General features: G+C 37.3%; 1 protein-coding gene across 3 annotated transcripts in view; it reads left to right on the top strand.

The window, feature by feature from the left end:
- The window catches only part of COL5A2 (collagen type V alpha 2 chain), a 141,003-nt gene that overhangs the window by 49,045 nt on the left and 71,410 nt on the right, over positions 1-20,548 (top strand). For 2 of the 3 annotated variants that reach the window (XM_040971841.1, XM_040971840.1), the window contains exon 2: positions 16,981-17,205. In XM_040971841.1, coding sequence (XP_040827775.1) covers positions 16,981-17,205 — 225 coding nt within the window. Of the gene's footprint in view, positions 1-15,118; positions 15,125-16,980; positions 17,206-20,548 lie in introns of all 3 variants that reach the window. The other variant, XM_040971842.1, reaches the window with a different exon arrangement.

Raw genomic sequence — 20,548 nt, 5'->3', positions numbered from 1 at the left:
TAATTATGTCTCTAACATAATTAATTTCCCTATGAAATTGCATTGTATAGTTATGGGGCTAAGACTTCACAGTATTTTTTGTGGGGAGGAGGAACAATTTAACATATAGTAGTATCCAACATGTATAGTTTATGTATTCATTCTTGACACTCCAAAGTTGAGTTTTAGTTTTTCTAGTGTTACATCTCACCCATAATTAATCAAACCCTACATGTTTTATACCTGGCAGCTCATGAATTTATTCCTATCTCTTTGTTCCCCAAAGTATTATTTTTCCTAACTTTGGTATAATAATTTGTGACATTTGTGTTCATTTGCTTCTAATTAGTCCTTCATTCTGTTGTTAGGTTAATATTCCTAAAAGCAACTTATACAGTCTCCTGCTTATGAACTGTATGTATTTAACCAGTGTCTTCTAAATATCTTCCATATATTAAATACTGCTCTACACTTGCATTATGGAGAGAAGCTAAACATATTTCACTCTCAGGAAACATACCTCTGAGATAGAGTTTACTGGTGAACAAATAAATATAATAGTATTTTTCAAACACTTTGCCATGTGCATTTGCAGGAAGAGAGCAGAGTGCACAAATGCAGTGCCTCCGGTCCCTTCACGTATCACATGTGCTCTTCACCTCTCCACCGCTCTTTCAGCTGATTGTGCTGCCTTTTCTCTAGACACAGTTTTTCTCACCTCAACTATCTCAAAGACCACGCTTTTTTAGTGTTTGCTTAAGAATCAACTGCAACTAACCCCTCCTCAGGTATTTTCAGTTTATAGCGATCTGATCTCTTTCTTCAGATTTCTTATATATAATTCCTCATACCTGTTACACTATGCATATTTTTTTCTGCCTTGTCTAACTGCAGTAACTAGAGAAAATGGCAGGATAGAAGGCATGTTACGTGAGACTGACACCTTCTGCTCAACAAGTTATGCTACCAGTTGAGAACTCAACATCCTGCAGGGGAGTGCCAGTTAGAGTACTGATTCCCCACTTCAGATTTAGCTTCCTGCTTATGTCCCTTGGATAGAAATTGAAGAAGACCAAAGTGCTGTGGACCCTGTAACCCACATGGAGCTCCTGGCTCCTGGAGGCAGACTGTTACTGAAAGTAAACTAGTCCCTCCCCTTTCCCTTCTTTCTCCTCCCCTCTCTCATCGCCATCTCCCTTTCTCTTTCCTCCTTCTTGTTACTCTGGATTTTAAATAAATTATTGGGCCCCGCATGGTAGACTGGTGGCTAAAGTCTTCACCTTGCACACGCCAGGATTCCATATGGGTTCTGGTTCTAATCCCGGTGGCCCCACTTCCCATTCAGCTCCCTGCCTGCTTGTGGCCTGGGAAAGCAATCGAGGACAGCTCAATTCCTTGGGACCCTGAACCTGCATGGGAGACCTGGAAGAAGCTTATGGCTTCAGGTAATCTCAGCTCTGGCCATTGTGGCCACTTGGGGAATGAAACAATGGACGGAAGATCTTCTTCTCTGTATATCTGACTTTCCAATAAAAATAAATAAGTCTTAAAAAACATAAATTATTAAAGAAGAAATCCTTTCAATTCACAACTTCTCCTCTTATTTTTTTCACCTAAAAAACTCCTCTTGGGGTAAGATTTTGTATGTGTGTCTTTTTCATCTTTCTCATTTAAGGCATAGCCAAACATACAGCAGGTAGATCCTTGATGAATATTTAAGTTATGTATGCAATTAGGAAAAGCAGATTTGTTGAACATAAATCTAAGTGACCATCTAGGTCAGGCATTTGAAATCTCTACTTTTTTTTTTTAATAAACCAGTGTCCATGGACTAAATTCAGCTTCCTTTATACATAATCCAATACAAATACTTTTTTGGACTTCTTAAAATGTCAAAACAGTATAACTCAAAATTCTGTATCTAAATTTGAGAAATAGCTGTGGCATAGGATGTGGAAAATACATTTGCAGTTTATCCCTGTGTTGCCAGAGTTAGTCACTGGCAACTATTGGTTCCTCCCTGTGTTCCTGTGCCTGCTCAGCCAGCTCCTGGACTTTGAAACCACAGCCCTATTCTTCCAAGGCAGCCACTGTAGACTTACCAGTTGGTTTAGAAACAAGAGTGCCACTGCTTTAGCTTCTGGCAAGCAAAGAGATGGCCATGAAATTAAATAGGTGAGAGGAATTACCTGGACTTTTTCAGGTCCATGCTGACCTGAAAAAGAGAAGGCAGAGAAAAAGCGTCCCTTGCCAGTTATGGGCAGTGGTGCAGGGATAACCATGTTATACAGCTTGGAAGTGAATTTGTAAAATCACTTTTGATCTTAATTTTCTCACTTAAAAAAAAAAAGGTTCTAAAAAAAAAAACCAGAAGAAACTACAGAACTTGAACTACAGATACCTTGTGACTTTTCTCGCCTCTGGCTTAGGTGAGATGCCATTCCTGTTTGCGCAGAACCTGGGTTTGCCTTTGCTTTCATCTTTGCAGAATCATGTTTTTGTAATTTGTTACTGTGGTGGCTCCCTGCTAATTTGTATGCTCCTTACAGTGGGAAGAAATTCAGTATTCCCATGGCAAAGTAACAGATGAGAAGTATTGCTGAATAAAGAAACAATATTTGGTTCCTCCTAATGCATACCTTGGGATGCAGTAGATTGACCATCTAGTGCTTGGGTCACTACCAGCAGTGTGATATGCTGGATGAGTTCTTGATCCCGGGCTTCAGTCTGGCTAAGCCTTGGCAGTTGCAGGGATCTCGGGAGTAAACCAGAAGATAAAAGATCCCTGGCTGCCTCTTTCTGTCAATGCCTTTCAAATAAAGTGAAAATAAACAGATACAAATTTTTAAAATGAACTACTTTACCAAAATGCAACCATTATGTATTTTTAAATTTTGCTTCAAGAATGCGTGCATTTATTTTATAATTTGAAAATGTTCTTAATGCCATAGGTATGGGAAGACTAAAACATCCAAGAAGGACTGAAATGCACGCTTAGATCTTGAAACTGTGGCCATAAGCCATTTTGGCTTCTACATTCTGAGGGCCCATTGGATGACATGCACTGATGGGTCTCCACTCTCCCTGCTATATACTCAGACAGCCTTGCTGCCTTCAGGTTTGGAATGTATTTCATCATCAAATAGAACTGCAAATGACAAGTAGGTTACATACTTTTATGATAGCTTAACGTCATTTGGAATTTTGTCTTCCTTTTACTTCTAGTTTATTTCACACATACATTCCCGTGCCTTACCAGATGATTGGAGATTGTTTTTGTTTCGGATTCTAGGAGATTATTCAGGTTCTCAAAGCTTAGTTGTAACTATTGAAAATAAATAACATTAGGTAAAGACCTTTTCAACATAGAGGAAGACTTATTTCCTGGGCAAGAACCAGTAATTCATAAGTCCCCAGGATACATTTGTATTAAAGGAAAAACTAGAATTGAGTTTGTCAATTTCAATGCATATGTTAATTTTCCACAGCTTACTCCTGAAACTAAACACGGGTACAATATTCTTGTACAAGAAAGTTTCATTACATTTTGCAGTTGTGGGAGATTTGATTGTTTGGGGGCATAGAAATTTGGCACATGTTTTATTCCCTGATCCAAAGTACTGGACAGTTATTATTTAAATTTTTTTGGATAATAAATATTGACTAAATGAGTTAATTCATGTTGACATTTCTTTTATGAAATTGACATGGTAAATTGTGATATCTTTGAGTGTTTTTTCCTTTACCAACAGTGAGTACTAATCTTTTTAATTTCCTAATACATCAACCAGTAGAGGAGTTGAGACTCACTTTTCTTTCTTAATTTAGTTATTACTAAATACAAGTAAGCAACCTAGTGAATCTTTTTGTCCTAGGAAAATCTTAATACCCTCCCCCCTTTTTAGAAAATGTTCTACATTCTTTTCTAATGTAAACATGTACTAACCATTGTGTGAGTGTAATTAGTATTAATGTTATTGAAACATTTATACATGCTTTTTAAAAATAAATTTTATTTATTTGTTTATTTTTTAAAGATTTATTTTATTTATTGGAAAGTCAGATATACAGAGAGGAGGAGAGACAGAGAGGAAGATCTTCCAACCGATGATTCACTCCCCAAGTGAGTGCAACCGCCGATGCTATGCCAATCGGAAGCCAGGATCCAGGAACTTCTTCCAGGTATCCCACATGGGTGCAGGGACCCAAGGCTTTGGGCCATCCTCGACTGCTTTCCCAGGCCACAAGCAGGGAGCTGGATGGGAAGTGGAGCTGTCGGGATTAGAACCAGGGCCCATATGGGATCCTGGCGCGTTCAAGGCATGGACTTTAGTCACTAGGCCATGCCGCTGGGCCTTAAATTTTATTTTTTTTAATAATGATTACATGGCTGATCAGGGTGGGAAGGATCGAAGTTTAGGGAAAACTGGGTGAATTCATTGCTTCCAAATTTGCTATTTCTTCTTGTTGTTCCTGGGGGAAGGTGAGAGACAAAGAGGGAAACCACTCATAACTTTCCACACGTCCCAGTACCCAGGGATGAGGAACCACCACCTCATAATCAACCCAGAGTCTCAGTGTGTACATATTCTGAGGGCTCTATCCAAGTAGTTTGGATAGTTCTGAAATGATGCTGACTTCACCAACCCAAGGATGATATCACCCTCCCAATGTCCATTGGCTCCATTCACCAAGATTGTTTGCTGTCATCGTTTGCTTGGGGTTGTTGTCCAGTTGGTTCTGTTCTTCTGCTACAGCATCAAAAGTGTTGCCATATTCTCCTTTTACAACAGGGCCTGTGTCCGCTGCTCCACCTTTTTCATTAAGTAGGGCATGTTCTTGCAGGCAAGTCCAAGTACCTTGGCCAGGTGTTTTAAGCATCGTTGGATCCCCAACCCTTGGGGCTCATGAAACCAATACTCACCTAGAAGGCAGGCCCCAGGATCTGGGCCAAGTGATCCACTCCTTACCAGTTCCCCTGTTCCTGGTGCTCAGGAACCATCCCCCATTACAAAGGTGGACCCCATGACCTGAGCCAAGCTATTGAAGCCTTGTCAGATCCCCTGTTTCTGGGACTCACATACCCTTGCTGGGCCCAGACTGGCATGACTCACCTCACCTCAGCGTCTGCAGTCTTATTGCACAGTCTGGCCTAGTTTAGTCTGTTCCCTGTTCCAGCTCCTACTGCTGGGTGCTGCAGCCTATACCAGCCCAGCCTGATTGCTGTCCTGGTCCTAAAGTGAACTGGCTGGTGTTGTGATCTGATCTGGCTCCTCCTGTCCCCTGCCCTGGTACTCAGAACTGTCCGTCGGTGTTATGTACTGGCCCAGACTGTTCTGTCCCCAGATTTGACCCACACGTATGCCAAGCTGGTACTGTAACCTGGCATGGTCTGGGCTGCTTCTTGCCTTGTTTCTTGCACTCACCTTCAGGGTCTGCGTCCCAATAAAGGAGTTTGCCAAGCTTCTCCATCGAGTCTCCTCCCACTGGCAGTTCTTGCTCATACCAGTGGGTTGTTGGTCCAGGTTGACTTTGTCCACCTCCTATCCTGACAAGAACAGTGACCTTGCTCAACCAGCCATGTCCATTCTGGTTCTTGTTGTTGTTTGTTGCAGTCCAGCATTACCTGGTTTATACCCAGACACAACTTTGACTTGGTTCAGTGGGAGTCAAGACCTAGTCTGGCCTATTCTATACCCAAACTGGCTCTCCCGAGTACCAATGGGTGCTGGAGTTAAACCCAATCTGTAATTCCACCATCCTAGTGCACACACATGCCCGTGCAGTCTGTAGCCATATACAGCCAGCCTGCTGCCCTCAATCCTACTCCCGTTCTCGCCAGTGGGAACCCCAGCCCACTGGGATACCCCTTTAGCTCTCCAGCAAAGCCTGACCACATCAACAGTTCTTGGGCGAGCCAGCAGGGATTGCAGTTCTACATGGTTGAACCCACAATGCCCCACAGAATCTGCTATCAGACCCACTTCTCTCACTCTTGTTCTCCCCTCCAAACCACTTTGGTGTCGGTCCCCTACATATGTACATATGTCGTGGACTTATCAATGGAAATCCCTCAGCTGTAATTCCTAACCTGTGCATAAAAATCACAGGTCACCTCCCACTGCCACATCTGCGATCCCATCATCAGCCTGTAAATCAAGACCTTCTAACCATGAGGGTACACTCCCAGGTGGCCCGAGAGGCTTGGCCCAGCCACAGGGCCTGGCTATAGGCCATCCTGAGCGAGCCAATGTTCTCAGCTGTATGTACCTGCACCTAGTTTGAGAAGCCTCCAAGCTGGGGGTCTTGAAGCTCTGCGGTGAGTTGCTCTCTCCAGGGCAGCAAGCAGCCTGGCTACAGGCACCTGTGTGGCTCCAAACACCTAACCTCCAGGATGGGGTAGTCCTGGAGGCCCACTGTGCTTCTCTCCGCCAAGGGAGCCAGTGTGCTCAGCTGTAAATCTTTTTTTTTTTTTAAGATTTATTTTTATTATTTTGTTTATTGGAAAGGCGGATATACAGAGAGGAGAGACAGAGAGGAAGATCTTCCATCCGATGATTCACTCCCCAAGTGAGCGCAACGGGCCGATACTATGCCGATCCGAAGCCAGGAGCCTCTTCTTGGTCTCCCACGCGGGTGCAGGGTCCCAAAGCTTTGGGCCGTCCTCGACTGCTTTCCCGGGCCACAAGCAGGGAGCTGGAAGGGAAGTGGAGCGCCAGGATTAGAACCGGCGCCCATATGGGATCCCAGGGCGTGCAAGGCGAGGACCTTAACCACTTGGACCACCGCGCCGGGCCCCTCAGCTGTAAATTTTAAAAATTCTTAATTTTCCCAGAAATATTTAAAGAATATAGCATGTTTCTTTATGGATGTCTTCTTCATAGTTTTGCTTTACAAAATTAAGATGCTAGTCAATTAATGATAATTAAAATTGGAATTTAAAACTAAATGGAACTGCATTAAATAACTATTAATAAAATAAAGTTTTTGATCTTTTAATAAATCTTGTCCAGTTTACAGTCACTGTGTGTTATTTGTGTGCTAAGGAAAAGAGTAGCTTACTAGAAGCACATGAATTGACAGACTAAAATCCCCCTCAGTGTAGTAGTTTTGTGAGAAGAAAATTATTTTGGTTGTTGGTCTTCTCTGCTCTCTGCCCCTTTGTCCTCTTCCTTCCTCTTGTCCTCTTCCTACTTTGGTTTTTGTTCTCCCTAATATCATAGAAGTTTCTGGTGAATAAATTTTCTGTGGTTTGAGGAAGTTATTGCTATGATTTTGAGTAAAATCATTACTGAACCTGGGAATGACATTTGACTGGTTTGAAATACAGTACATATTATTTCTTTGAACTTGCTATCTTTGCATTTTAAACAATCATGAGTATATGTTATAAACTGAATATCAAGATAAAGAGAGGGATTTAGATTTTGGAGTACAGATTACAGTCTTAAAATGCTAAGTACCTGTTCTGGAGAGGCATGTCAGAGGAAGGACAAGTTTTATTTTCATTTTGGCTCCTCATTGAAATCTTTGAATTTTTAATAGTTGCAAAATAAATGTAAATTAAATCGATGTAGATCAGAACCTAAAGCTTTCTTTGAGATGTAATTGAGTGCTGCATTGAAGCATGTATAGTTTTAGTTTCTCATTTTGGCCACAATGATACAATTTTGTAATAATATATTCAAATATATTTAAGTACTACCAATATAAAAATGTTTTCTAAGTAATTTTTCTTGTTTTAAATAGAACAGCAATTGTATTAGTTAATGAAAAATTTTTGCATATGATAGTTTATGCAGCACTGAAATTCTGTTAATGATTTATTTCCATTTTTCTCTTAATTTCAGTTGAAAATTTACAGTGATAATTATTATATTGCTTTAGAATATAAAATATAATTTTTAGTTGTATAGAAATTTAATTCTGCTCAAATAATTCATTGAATTCCTACTCCTGTTTAACTGATATGATGAAGAGGAATGAGCAACCCAGGAAAAATAATGATTTGGATAAATATTCTAAAAAGTACTTGAATTTTAGGTTGCCATGAGAAAGTGAAAGTGGATAGTAGTTCCACCCACCCAGACTTGGATGCTGAAGTGACTGACCCTGCTGACTTCATCAGTGAGGAACTTACAGAACTTTGGACATTGGATAAGAAAAGAGAAATGCAGATCCTGGAATTGCTGGCATTTACTGGGCAGGAATGGAAGGAAGAACTGAATGCTGTTTCTTGTCTCCCTCTGATGATAAACAGCGCCTGAGAGCCAAAGGAAAGAAGGAAGGGTTTTCCTGGAAGGGTCTCTGGAAAACAGTGCAGCAGCTAGGACTGTGCTGTGGAGCGTCACAAGGCAGTGTCTGTGGCTGGATGCAAAGGACACATCAGGCTCCATGCTGTCTGCTTTGTCACAAAAGCACATAGTGTTGTGATTAAAGTCCTTCCATGGCATTCACAGAGAAATGAAATAATTTTAACTCAGACCTTCACAACCTAAGGAAAATGGGTCTGCAAGGCTGAGGGGTGCTGTTGTTTTCCAAAAGTCATGGAAAGTTATGCTGTGACTGACACAATCTTCCATTCTAGCCACTCTGAGGTCTGGACCTCAGGGACACTTTTGGATCATGTGACACATTTCCATTTCATTCAGAAAAGGGGTTCTCAGTGCATATTTTCTCTGGGGCATATAAGGAAAGACGAAAGGGAGTGGGATGTGCTTTTTTTCCCCCACCTTTTTTTGTTATTTAAAAAAAATTATATAAAGTGAACAATATGGATTTAGGTACATAGTAATATTTTGCATCCTAGCCTCCCTCCTGCCCACATTCACCACCCACCCTCCTTCCTAACTTCTTATTCTTTTAAAAACTATTTTTACAAAGCCATATTTTCATTTCACTTTGCAGTTACAGAGTTATTGCTCAATTGGGTAAATATTTCAAGAAATAACAAGTAGAAAATTAAAAAAAAAATGATTGTTTGTCAAGAATATGGCCAAGGCTATCAACAATAATCAAAGACCAAGATGCCCATCTCATTCTTAGAGGTTAAAATTTTTTTGTACCCTTGTGTTACTACAGATCAGGGAAAATATGATATTTCTCTTTTTGAAAAAGGCCCATTTCACTCAGCTTAATGGTGTCTAGTACATATATAGAGCTAAAGACAAGATTTTATCCAATTTTATTTTTTGCCGAGTGGTGTTGCATAGTATGTGTATATGTGTCTGTCTATATGTATGCTATGCTTTGTTTGTTCATCTGTTAATGAACATTTGAGTTGCTTCCATATGTTAGCTACTATGAATTGAGATGTAATAAACATGGGTGTGCAAATATTTCTCTCATATGTTGATTTCATTTCATTTGGGTAAATTCCCAGGAACTGAGATGCCTGGGTCATGTGGTAGATCTATTTAAAAAATCTCTGAGGAATCTCAGTATTGTCCTTCATAATAGAAGCATTAGTCTACATTTTTACCAACAAAGAATTGGGTTAATTTTTCCCGTACATCCATGCCACTATTTATTGTTTTTTGATTTTCAGATCATAACAGTTCTAACTGGGGTGAAGAGAAATCTCATCGTGATTTTTATTTTCATTTCCCGGATGGAAAGAGACCCTAAGCGTTTTTTCATGTATCTGTTGGCCCTTTGTATTTCATCTTTGAAAGACACTTGTTCATGTCCTTTACTCATTTCTTAAGTGGATTTTTGTTTTTGTTGAATTAATTGTGTTCTTTATAAATGCTGGATATTAATTTGTCATTGGTTGCATAGTTTCAAATATTTTCTCCCTTTCTGTTGGTTGCCACTTTACTTTGTTGAGTTTCCTGTGCAGTGCAGAAGCTTCTTAGTTTGTTATGATCTCAGATTATTTCTTTGCTTTAAGTGGCTATATTTATGGGGTCTTTTTCAGGAAGTCTTGTCGTATGCCTATGTCTTTCAGGGGTTCTCTGTTTTCATCTAATAATTTGGTGGGCACAGATGGTAGATTTAGATTATTGATCCATTTTATTTTTATATGAAGTTAAGGTACAGGTCTTGTTGATACATATGCACATGTTGACCATATTTTCCCAGTACCATTTGTTGAAGAGATTGTCATTTCTCCCTGATTTAATTTCAGTTTATTTGTCAGAAATTAGCTGGTTGTATATGTGTGGCTTAATTTCTGGGATTTCATTCTGTTTCATTAGTCTTTATGCTTATTTTTGTGCCAGCACCAGGCTATTTTGATTAAAAATGTCCTGGAATACATCTTGAAGTTCATTGTTGTGCTATTTCCAGCTTGTGTTTCTATATGAATTTTAGCATCAGTTTTTCTAGATCTGAGCTGAATGTTGTAGGCATTTTGATAGGAATCACACTGAATCTGTAAATTGCTTTGAGTACTATGGACATTTTGATTATGTTTTTTCTAACTGCCTACGCACATGGAAGATTTTTCCATTTTATGGTGTCTTCTTTTTGCACATGAATGAAATAGTTCCCTTGTCCATTCATTTGCACAGCCATCCATGCTACAAATACATTTATTAAAGACTAGCTTTACGACATGAACTCAGTTTGAGTTCCTGAAAGGTCAGTCCAGTGAATGAAAATGATTTGAACAACTTCTTCTTTGAATAAGAGATTTTTGTGACACATATGCACCCTACATTATTTCTGTGAGAAAGAAATTTAGTTAATGGGTAGAGAATGTTAAGTATTCTTTTAGAGATTTTTAGCTCATATACTTTTAAAAGTCCTGAAGTTGGCTCTAATTGTCTAATGTACCAATAGAACCACTTGTCTCTTGCCTAGTCAGAAGGTTTCAATAGAGCCATCTCTATGAAGGCGTTTTGTTTTGTGTGGCCAAGTATATGAAACAATGGAGATGCATAGCATAAGCCATACTTAACAATAATGTTTATTTATAATATAATTATAGATTTTCTCTGCCACCTAATGATTAAGAACTGAATTTTAACAAAAAATTTTAATATTAAGATTTATGGGAAGACACATCTAGGAGGTTATATGATGAACAAAGGACTGTTGAATTGATTTCAAATAAAAATAGGGTCAGATAATACTATTTTTTTTTCCTAAAGTATTACTACCAAGGTACTTGTGAGAATGACTTCACAATGGATTAAATTTATTGGAAAATTTGATGAGGTAAAGAAATCTTGGGGTTTGGAAGATACAAGTTTTTGAAAGCAATGAAAATCATAAAGTACTGACACTACTATTAAATTTTTATCAGTGCTCCTAAACTTTAGGAAAGTTAAAAATATATAAAGTTAAAGAAATGTAAATAATAAAAACAAACAGCTCAAAATTATAGTTTTAATTCTTTCAGATTGAACTAAAAATTAATATTTAAGACGTGTAATTATTTTTAAGTTCTGAGCCTTTGTTCTAGGCTTAAGATGTCAGTTTAGGTTAATTTTATAATTTGTGTGTAGGATTCAGGAATATAGCATTATATTCCTCAGAATGTCCTTTGAAAATGATTTAGTTATTTAGTTATTTAGTTATTTCCATACATAAAAGGATTATATCATGAAAAGTTTTTTCTAAACAAATTAACTGCATTTTTTAAACGTTACTTGGCATTTAAATAAATGTAGAAAACAGAACAGACAATCTAATCACAGGGGGCACAACTACTGTGTAGAAACATGAAGACGGCAAGACAGCTTGCATTTTCCACCCACTGTTTCTTTGTATGTGCCTTTCATTCAGACATGAACAATGAAGTACACTGAGCTGCGGAGCCCTCTGTGATGTGTGTGCATTCTTGTGAGGGTGAGGAGAGGCAGGACTTAGCCGCAAATGTGGTTTTTCCTCTCCTTGCCATTTAAAAGCATTCCATCTAACTTTCCACATCATCTTAAATGTAATTATAAATTTTCCAGGAAAAGAGACCAGTGATGAATCACAGTATAAAGCTATCCTTTAATATAGCCATTTAAAGAAAGTTAATGCAATGGCCCATGTTGCCCAATGGGTTGAGGTCATGTCATCTCTCAGGAAGAAACTATGTGGTAACACAGGATGGAGAGAACATGTCCTCTTGTTCTGTGTCTGAAAGAGACAGACAACTAGGTGCACCCATGGAGGTCCATTCTTAGTGTAATGACATTTAATTGATAGCATCATTGAAATGCCTACATCCCAACTAAGGTTGACTGATTGCTTTTTTGGTGTTTTTTGTCTGTTTGTTTGTTTGCTCTTAATGTTGTCTGTGTATCTGAAATGGCTCATTATTACATGGGTGATATGAAGACACTTCAAAAATGCTAAGGAAAAATTACATTATCTTTTAATTTCATTTACCATGAAGCCTTTGAAACTCTCTTAGACATTTATAATACCTAATCAAAGCCAATATATTTTATTATAACTATAATGTGTGACTTATAATAAATTTAACAATATATGAAATATAGGTTTCATATTGATATAATAAATTATTTTACTGTTTTAACTGATATTGACATGTTATGATATCACTCAAATGTGTTAGATAAAAACCAAAATGTAAATAATATATAGTAAGAATATATAAATTAGATAGAGGTATATATATATATATATATATATATATATATAACCATTTACATATAAATGATGCTCCACAAAAATGATACATATGCTCATATTTAGGAAAAAAACATGTCTTTTCAATTTACACACACACTATCAGTGCTTAATTCCCAGTAAATATGTTTTAACACTGTTACTTCCAAGAATCCAGAGAATAAAGTCACAATACAGCATATCTTGTTTTCAGCCAAAGGTGTTTTAACATTTGTGTTTGAATGATTCTTTCTCAATCATAAATGTTAATGAAAGAAGTTCTCCTTATATTATCTACTTCACGGAATTCTTTAGTGGGTTTTGGTATAAACCCGATTTATACAGGTCATATTTTTAGAAATGTACATCATAGAACTATACTGTTGTAATTTAATTGTTCATCTAAAAGGCACATTCCATATTTGACATACATTTTTCTCATTAAGAAAAATTGCTTTTACAAAAAGCACATTAAACTATGAGTCCTAATGTCTCCTTGATTCCAGAAGCAGGCAGTATTTATCTTTATGACTTCATGAAGATAAACCAGGCTAGAAACAGTTTTTTCTTCTAACAAAGCAAGCAGTCATGAGGAATCTGGATGCTCTGGAATTAAATTTCCCATTTTCCTAGTATCTCCGGTGAACATTAAATATGTAAAACAATGTACTCCATAGAGATTATGAGAAAACTAATTTCTTTCCAACTTTATTGAGATGTAATTGAGTAATACAAATTATATGAGATACATTCTTAGGTATAAGTCTGCATCCTGATTTTATCATTTTATCATGTTTATCTTTAACACTGAGTGCTAATGTTCTTCAAAAAGTTAGTATAAATTATTTTTTACATTTAATTTTGCAAAGTTTAGGTAGGGTGAATGTTATTTAAAATGCCTTAATCCTGCATCAGAATATGTGCAATCTAGTGTCAGCCTTGTTTCCAATTCCAGCTTCTTGCCAAAACGCACTCAGGGAAGTAGTAGGTGGTAGCTCAGGTTAGCTTGGTTCCTTCCATGACCTGGCCAACACTAGCTATGGCTGATATTTGAGGGAGAAGACCAGAGAATGGGAGATTTCTGTCAATTTCTCTTTCAAATAAAATTTTGAAAGTGAAGGCGGGGTATCAGCCACCACACACTGTGGGCTGCTAGGGTATCTGTTGCTGCTACCAACATGGGCACTGCCCTGTCTGTGCTTTGTGATTGGGTCTGCATGAGCCCATGGGGTGGAATTCATGGAAGGATCGCACTGAGGGCTTGTTTGAGAAATATAGAATGAAGCTAGGGCTTCCATGGACCAGGACACTGAACCTCTGAGTATCTGAGAGAGCTGAGAGGGGATGGGTTAGATGGGGGAACCCAGAGGACACTCCAAGGCCAGGCTGAGGAATCCATCAACACATGGAAAGGTCAGAGCAAGGGTCCAGCCTGGGGGCCAACCTCATGAAAGTTCTGAAGGTTGGACCCAAACAGACACTACAGCCAGCTATGAGCATGATGTATTTTTTGGAAAGATTATTTTATTTTTATTGGAAAGTTAGATATGCAAAGAGGAGGAGAGACAGAGACAATAGTCTTCCATCTGATGATTACACTCCTCAAGTGGCTGCAATGGCTGGAGCTGCGCCGATCTGAAGCCAAGAGCCCATAGCCTCTTCTGGATCTCCGATGTGGGTTCAGGGTCTCAAGACTTTGGGCCATGCTCAACTGCTTTCTCAGGCCACAAGCAGGGAGCTGGATGGGAGTGGGGCTGCTGGAATTAGAACCAGTCTTCATATGGGATCCTAGTGCGTTCAAGATGAGGACTTTAGCTGCTAGACCACAGTTCCAGACCCAAGCATGATGTATTCTGAGCCTGGGGGCTGGCTAGGATTGCTAACAGGCAAGCTAGGCCTTGTGGCTAGCCAATTGAGGTGACTTGAGGGATCTGCATTGGCCAGGCATTGGGCACACATGAGGATTGGGGCCAAGCCAGGATGCAATGTCCATGTGGGAACTGGGGCTGGAGCAGGCTTGGTAGGAGTTCTTAGGGGTCTCCCCAATTAGACTGCAGAACTGCTGGCATTTGTGAAACCAGTCAAAAGGCCAAGCCAGGCTAGGTTGTAGTACCTGCTGTTCATGTTAGAGATGGACCTGAGGGTGGACTTGGTCGGGGCTCTTGGTGGTCTCCAAGACTAGGTTTCAGTACCCATGAATGCAAGAGCCAGGACTTGGGACAAGTCTAGTTGGAGTTTTTAGGGGTCTCTCTGATTAGGCTGCAGCACTGGCTGGTGCATAAGAGAACCAGGGCTGGGGTGGACAAGGTCTGGCAGCTGTACCCACTGGGATTTACATGGGAGAAGTTGAAGTGTGGGCTGGACTGGATTGCTGCACTTGCCAGTGCACAGAGAGAAGGATCTGAGGACCGGTTTTGGGGACTTCATGACTGGACTGTTCCATTTGACCCCCAACCTCAGGAAGCATCACGTGGACAGGCCCTCCAGCCTCTGAGTGCATTACAAGGCTGGACCAATTCAGTTGCAGACTCCTGTGCAGATAAGCAACATACCCACATGCATGTGAAAGAGAATGGTCAGCTTCTTTAATCCAACAAAAGACCTCAAGTTCCTCCACCACCCCAACGCTGTCTCTATCCTTATCAATGGCCCACATGGGTCTGCAATTTCCTTACCTTTGTAGCAAACATTGAAAACAAACAGGAATAGAAATAATAATAAAAGCTGTGCAACTAAATTAGAGAACCATAATTTAGGTCTATTAGTGCATATTTATTGATTCAGCAAGGAAAGTCATTTATTGAATAGCAATTCTATGAAAGATATGGTGTCAAGCATTAGTAATACAGGGATGAAGGGCCAGGGTTGTGATGCTACAAGTTAAGCTGCCATGTGTGATGCTGGCATTCCATGTGGGCGATGGTTTGAGTGCAGTTGTTTGGCTTCTGAGCTGACACTCTGCTAATGCACGTGGGGAAACAAACAAAAAAGATTAACCAAATCCTTGGGCCCTGCACCCACATGAATTCCAGAGTACTGGCTTCAGCCTGACCCAACTCTGGCCAGCAGATGGAAAATCTCTCTTTGTCTCTGACTTTCAAGTTAATAACTAACTAACTAACTAAATAAATAAATAAATAAGATGTAGTAATAAACTAAACACTCCTTGACCTTACCTTCATGGAGTTTCTTGTTTAATTTAACAAGTGAAAATAAATGAAAATTAGTTAATACTAATTGTAGTGGATTTCATGAGAGTAGTGATTTTAGCCTGGTAGTAACGTTACCTTGCTAACAAAATATACTTGATGAATGAGTCAAAGGTGAATGAATTATTTTCTTGAAAGAATCTGGGAAGCTTATGGGTTGGATAGAGGAGACCCAACACATAAATATATAAGGTGTTCAGATTGGCATTTTCAGGGGGAGATCATAGCTACCGGGTTGGAAGGTGGGAGTGAAATAGTGAATGCCATGGAACATAATCAAGCTGATTAGGACTAAGAAAGAAGACATTAAGCCTTTGTAAATGAGTTTTAAATTTAAGTAATTGGAAGGATTTACCAAGGATTATATGATCAACTGTATATTTTAAATTCTATAGTGTTGTTTCTTACAGAATCACAGTATTAAAAATATGAATATATGTAATTGCCGTTACTGTGTGTTTGTGGTTATGAACATAATTTCTTCATTTTCTTTAAATTTTTGTTGTAATATAGAAAAAGATTTCGAAGATATTCTATAATAAGTCACTGTATGATTTTGCCTAAGGTATTCTTTAATTAATTTTGGTTCAATAATAGTTAACTCATCATGTGTTTTTGTTTTACATTTCTTTTCCAGTTTAGTAAGAGCCGTTAGTTTGGAATGCCTAATGGAAATATTTTCCACAGAATGGGGCATGGCTGTTCTTTTTGTTTAACTTCATGTTTAAATAATTGGAATAAACCCATTTACTTTTCTTTAGGAATTTTTTTTAATGAACTCATTTTGTCTCCTGTAGAGGGATTTACTAATCTAATGGTTTGAAAGTCTTGTTGAGCTCACCAAACACATAAGTTACATGTTTAATTTTGAACTATTATTTTTTTTTACCAGTTTTCAAGTGATTGCTATTTGTCTCTTTATTGACCTTGTGTTACATATTTCATGCAAATATTCACCAATTAAATAGTATGTTACTCTGATTACACTGATTTTTCTTCCCATGTCATATAAAGATGTAAGTCACAATAAATTGATGATGAGTTACATATAATTTTGCACATGAAAACTAAATGAAGTAAGCTCATTTATGTTTTATCTCCTTGAGAGGTTATTCTTAGGCCAAAAGTTATTAGAAACCACAAGATGTCTCACCTTCTTAACTATTCCCCCGGAAAAAGCCAAAATTTCATCTTACCAATCTTTTCTTTCTTCTTATTACAGACGGATATGATGAAGAAATAGCCTGCACACAGAATGGTCAGATGTACTTAAACAGGGACATTTGGCATCCTGCCCCCTGCCAGATCTGTGTCTGTGACAATGGAGCCATTCTTTGTGACAAGATAGAGTGCCAGGATGTACTCAACTGTGCCGACCCTGTAATCCCACCTGGCGAATGCTGTCCTGTGTGTCCACACACGGGTGGGAGCAGCAATACTAACTTTGGTAAGAACACTTAAGGCCGACTTTGAAGTGATCTGGAGTCTCCCTGTGCATTCAGTGTTTTTCTCTCTCAGAATTCAGCAAGCGAAGAAAAAACCCGGTGCCTTATTCCTTGTCAACTTCATAGCTTTTCTCATCCACATAGAAGGAAACAATAATTCTTTATTCTGACAATACAGATGTAAGGATTGAACTGGTATATAATGTCAAAGGTGAAGTGAACTATAGTGAGTTAGAATTCAAGAGAATATCATTCAAACTTATATATCATATAATGAATTACTAGAACATTTAATACCACTGTGATGCAAAGAAAGGGCATTTTTTTGTTTGTTTAAAATTGACTGTGGGATTTAAGGTGGGAGGCATGTAAGATATATGAAATATTGCCATTTTTTACCATCACTCATTTTAGTGAAGTTAATGGAAACTGTCTAAGCAAATACAGATCAAAGAGGTTGCAAAAGAATAGTGATAAGGGGAATAGGAGTGTCTACATATAACTATTTTTAAACATCAGGATTAACACACAAGACAAAATAAATCCTTGAAGGTGTAGTGAGATATATTATTTCAAATAGATAATGAAAAAGATTATTATGTGAATATTTGAAAAGAAAATGAAAATTTGTGTTTGGCATTCACCTCAAGAATAGCATCAACAAAATAAGCTGAAAAGAAAAACAACAAAGACTAAAAGTGAGCTAGCTGAAACTGAGTAAATAATGTACAAATCCAAAGTATAATCCTACAAAATTGGAAACATAAAATCAAAATAATAAGTGACAAGAGAAAATTTCTAAATAACAATACAACATGAATCATGAGAAAGCCACTTATACTTTGCATACTACATCAGAGAACTACATAAATGGATACTCGTGATAAAATATAATCCCACATACTAGCTTGGATAGAGAAAAACTGAATGCACATACATCCCTAGAAAACAGCAAGTTTATTAATTCATTAAGCACCTAAACTTCCTGAAGTAGAGATGTGGGTGGTTTCACAGTTGCAGAAAACCACTCAAAAATAGGTGATTTTAATGCATTAAGACCCTTCTTGAACATTGAAAGAGAAAGCCATCGTTAATTCTTGTTATGAAGGGAATATTATGGATGGAAAATATAACAAAAATTGCATAAAAAGAAAGATGTAGACTAGTCTTATAAATTCTTGTTTAGAAATCTTAAATAAAATAAGGAATCTTTTAGCATGATGAAAGAACCAGTAATGAAAATATAGAGATTATGCACAACCGTCAGGATAATTCAGTATTAAGAAAGCTGTTAAAAAAATCATCTTAACAGACCTATAAAAAGAAAGAATATGTTTCTATATATAAAGGAAGTAATGGTGTTAACAAAGATCAATAAATATTCTTAATAAACATAGTAACTTTGCAATAAATGCATGCTTTTTTAAAATGGTAAAATATTTACACCTTAGCTAAAATTTTTACTATGCTGAGTACTGAAGTCTTTACTCTAAATTCAGGGAATAACGTGTGAATGTCCACCTCCCATTTGTAGTCCTGAATGTGGCCAAGCAAGAGCAAAAGAGGAGAAACCAGAGGTTTAAAATGAACCATTTATAGGCAGTACAATTTTGTGATTATAAAACCTAAAGCAACTAAGTTAAATAAATTAACACAAAAACAGAATTAGCCAGACAGTCCAGTACAAAATAACAATGTTAAATTAGTAAATATACTATGGATAAAAATTTACAGTGTAGAACAAATAATAGGAATTGAAAAAGCTTAGTTACAGCTAAATACTAAATTAAAATAGACATGAGACAGCTGAATAGTAATCTATAGCCATTTTAAGGTGTATAGAACCTGGTTGTATATAAACTAATAAGTGAAATATCAATATAGAAGTCATAGGATGTGGTTCAGAACTTGCATTCTTTTTTTTTTTTCTGTTTTAACATATTGGTTACTCAATACTATGTCAACTAATTCCATAACATTATAAATTGTTACTGATGTAATGTTGGGGCTTTTAATTGATCGGGATGATACTCTGCCGGCTCTACCTTTAGACCAGAGATGGCCTCCCCAAGAAATTGTTGAACTTATCTGGACAATAAGATGCTGGACTTCATGCTTGGTAGATGTTTGCAATGAAAGAATCTCAATTGAATCTGAACTTTGGTAATGCAACAAGGTGGAGGAATCCACCATGGGGGGAATTGGGGAGGGGTAGGGGGAGTCCCAGTGCGTATAAAACTGTGTCACATAATGCAATGTAATCAATTAAAAAAATATACCTGAAAAAAAAGAAAAATCTCAGTTACAATAGTAACAGAACATAAGGATAAACTTGACATTAAATAAATGACATTTATCTGAGGAAAACTGTAAAGTAGTATTAATTCAAATTGTAGACCTCAAAATTTGAATGTTCTGCCTACTTTGGTCTTAATGATTGTTGGTTACTTAAAAATTTTAATGTTTGTGGCTAAAATGGTCTTTTGTCCATTCTGCTACTTTTTTTTATACCTGTTGTCTATATTCTCACTAACCTGGGAACTTCATTGCTTTGTACTTGTTAAACTTCTTATTACGTGAGATATTAAGCCTTTTTGTTAGAATGTAGATTTAAACTGAAGGAAAAAGAGTAAGGAATGGGTTGGGAGGGAGTGAGGGGTAGTAAGGAAAGATATTATTTATTGTGTATTATTTGTTGATAATTTGATATACAACAAATAATATCAACTTAAAAACTATCTCAAAATTAAGATTAAAAAATTAGAAATTATTTTAACATTCTCAATAACTTAACTATCAGTTTAAACATAATTCTAATGGGATGTAGAACACTAAGAATTTGACAGATTAAAAACAAAAACTGATATAGCATAAGCAAAAAAGAACACTTATGCAAAATCTTATAAAGAGTAATCATGTGTTGACTAGTCTGTAAGAATTAAAGATATTAAAAGGACTTGTTAGTTTAAAAATTTTTTATCTGAATATAAGTATAATAAAAAAAAACTCTCCAAGTAGATTCAAATATACATAGTTTGGATATGATAAAGATTGCATCCTAGCAGTAGAAAAAAGAGAATTGCTTCCCATGTCTTCTTAGAATAGCTAGGCAGTCATCTGGAAAATCTAGAAGTTGAGTAATATTAATATCTCCTAACTGGGTCAAATTCTAAATAAATCATGATTCAAATGTGAAAAAATTAACCACAAAATTTCAAAGATATGACACAGTAGAATTTCTTTGTAGTGCTAAAGTATGGAAAGCTTTCTTAATGCTAGGTTAAATACAGAAGTCATAAAAATGAACAAAATTTAAAAATTACTATTCAACTTATAAATGATTAT

Source organism: Ochotona curzoniae, unplaced genomic scaffold (genome assembly GCF_017591425.1).
Source record: "Ochotona curzoniae isolate NIBS_2020 unplaced genomic scaffold, NIBS_Ocur_1.0 contig_2210, whole genome shotgun sequence".
Taxonomy (NCBI): domain Eukaryota; kingdom Metazoa; phylum Chordata; class Mammalia; order Lagomorpha; family Ochotonidae; genus Ochotona; species Ochotona curzoniae.
The sequence above is the reverse complement of the archived record's forward strand: the minus strand, read 5'-3'. Positions and strand labels throughout refer to the sequence as shown.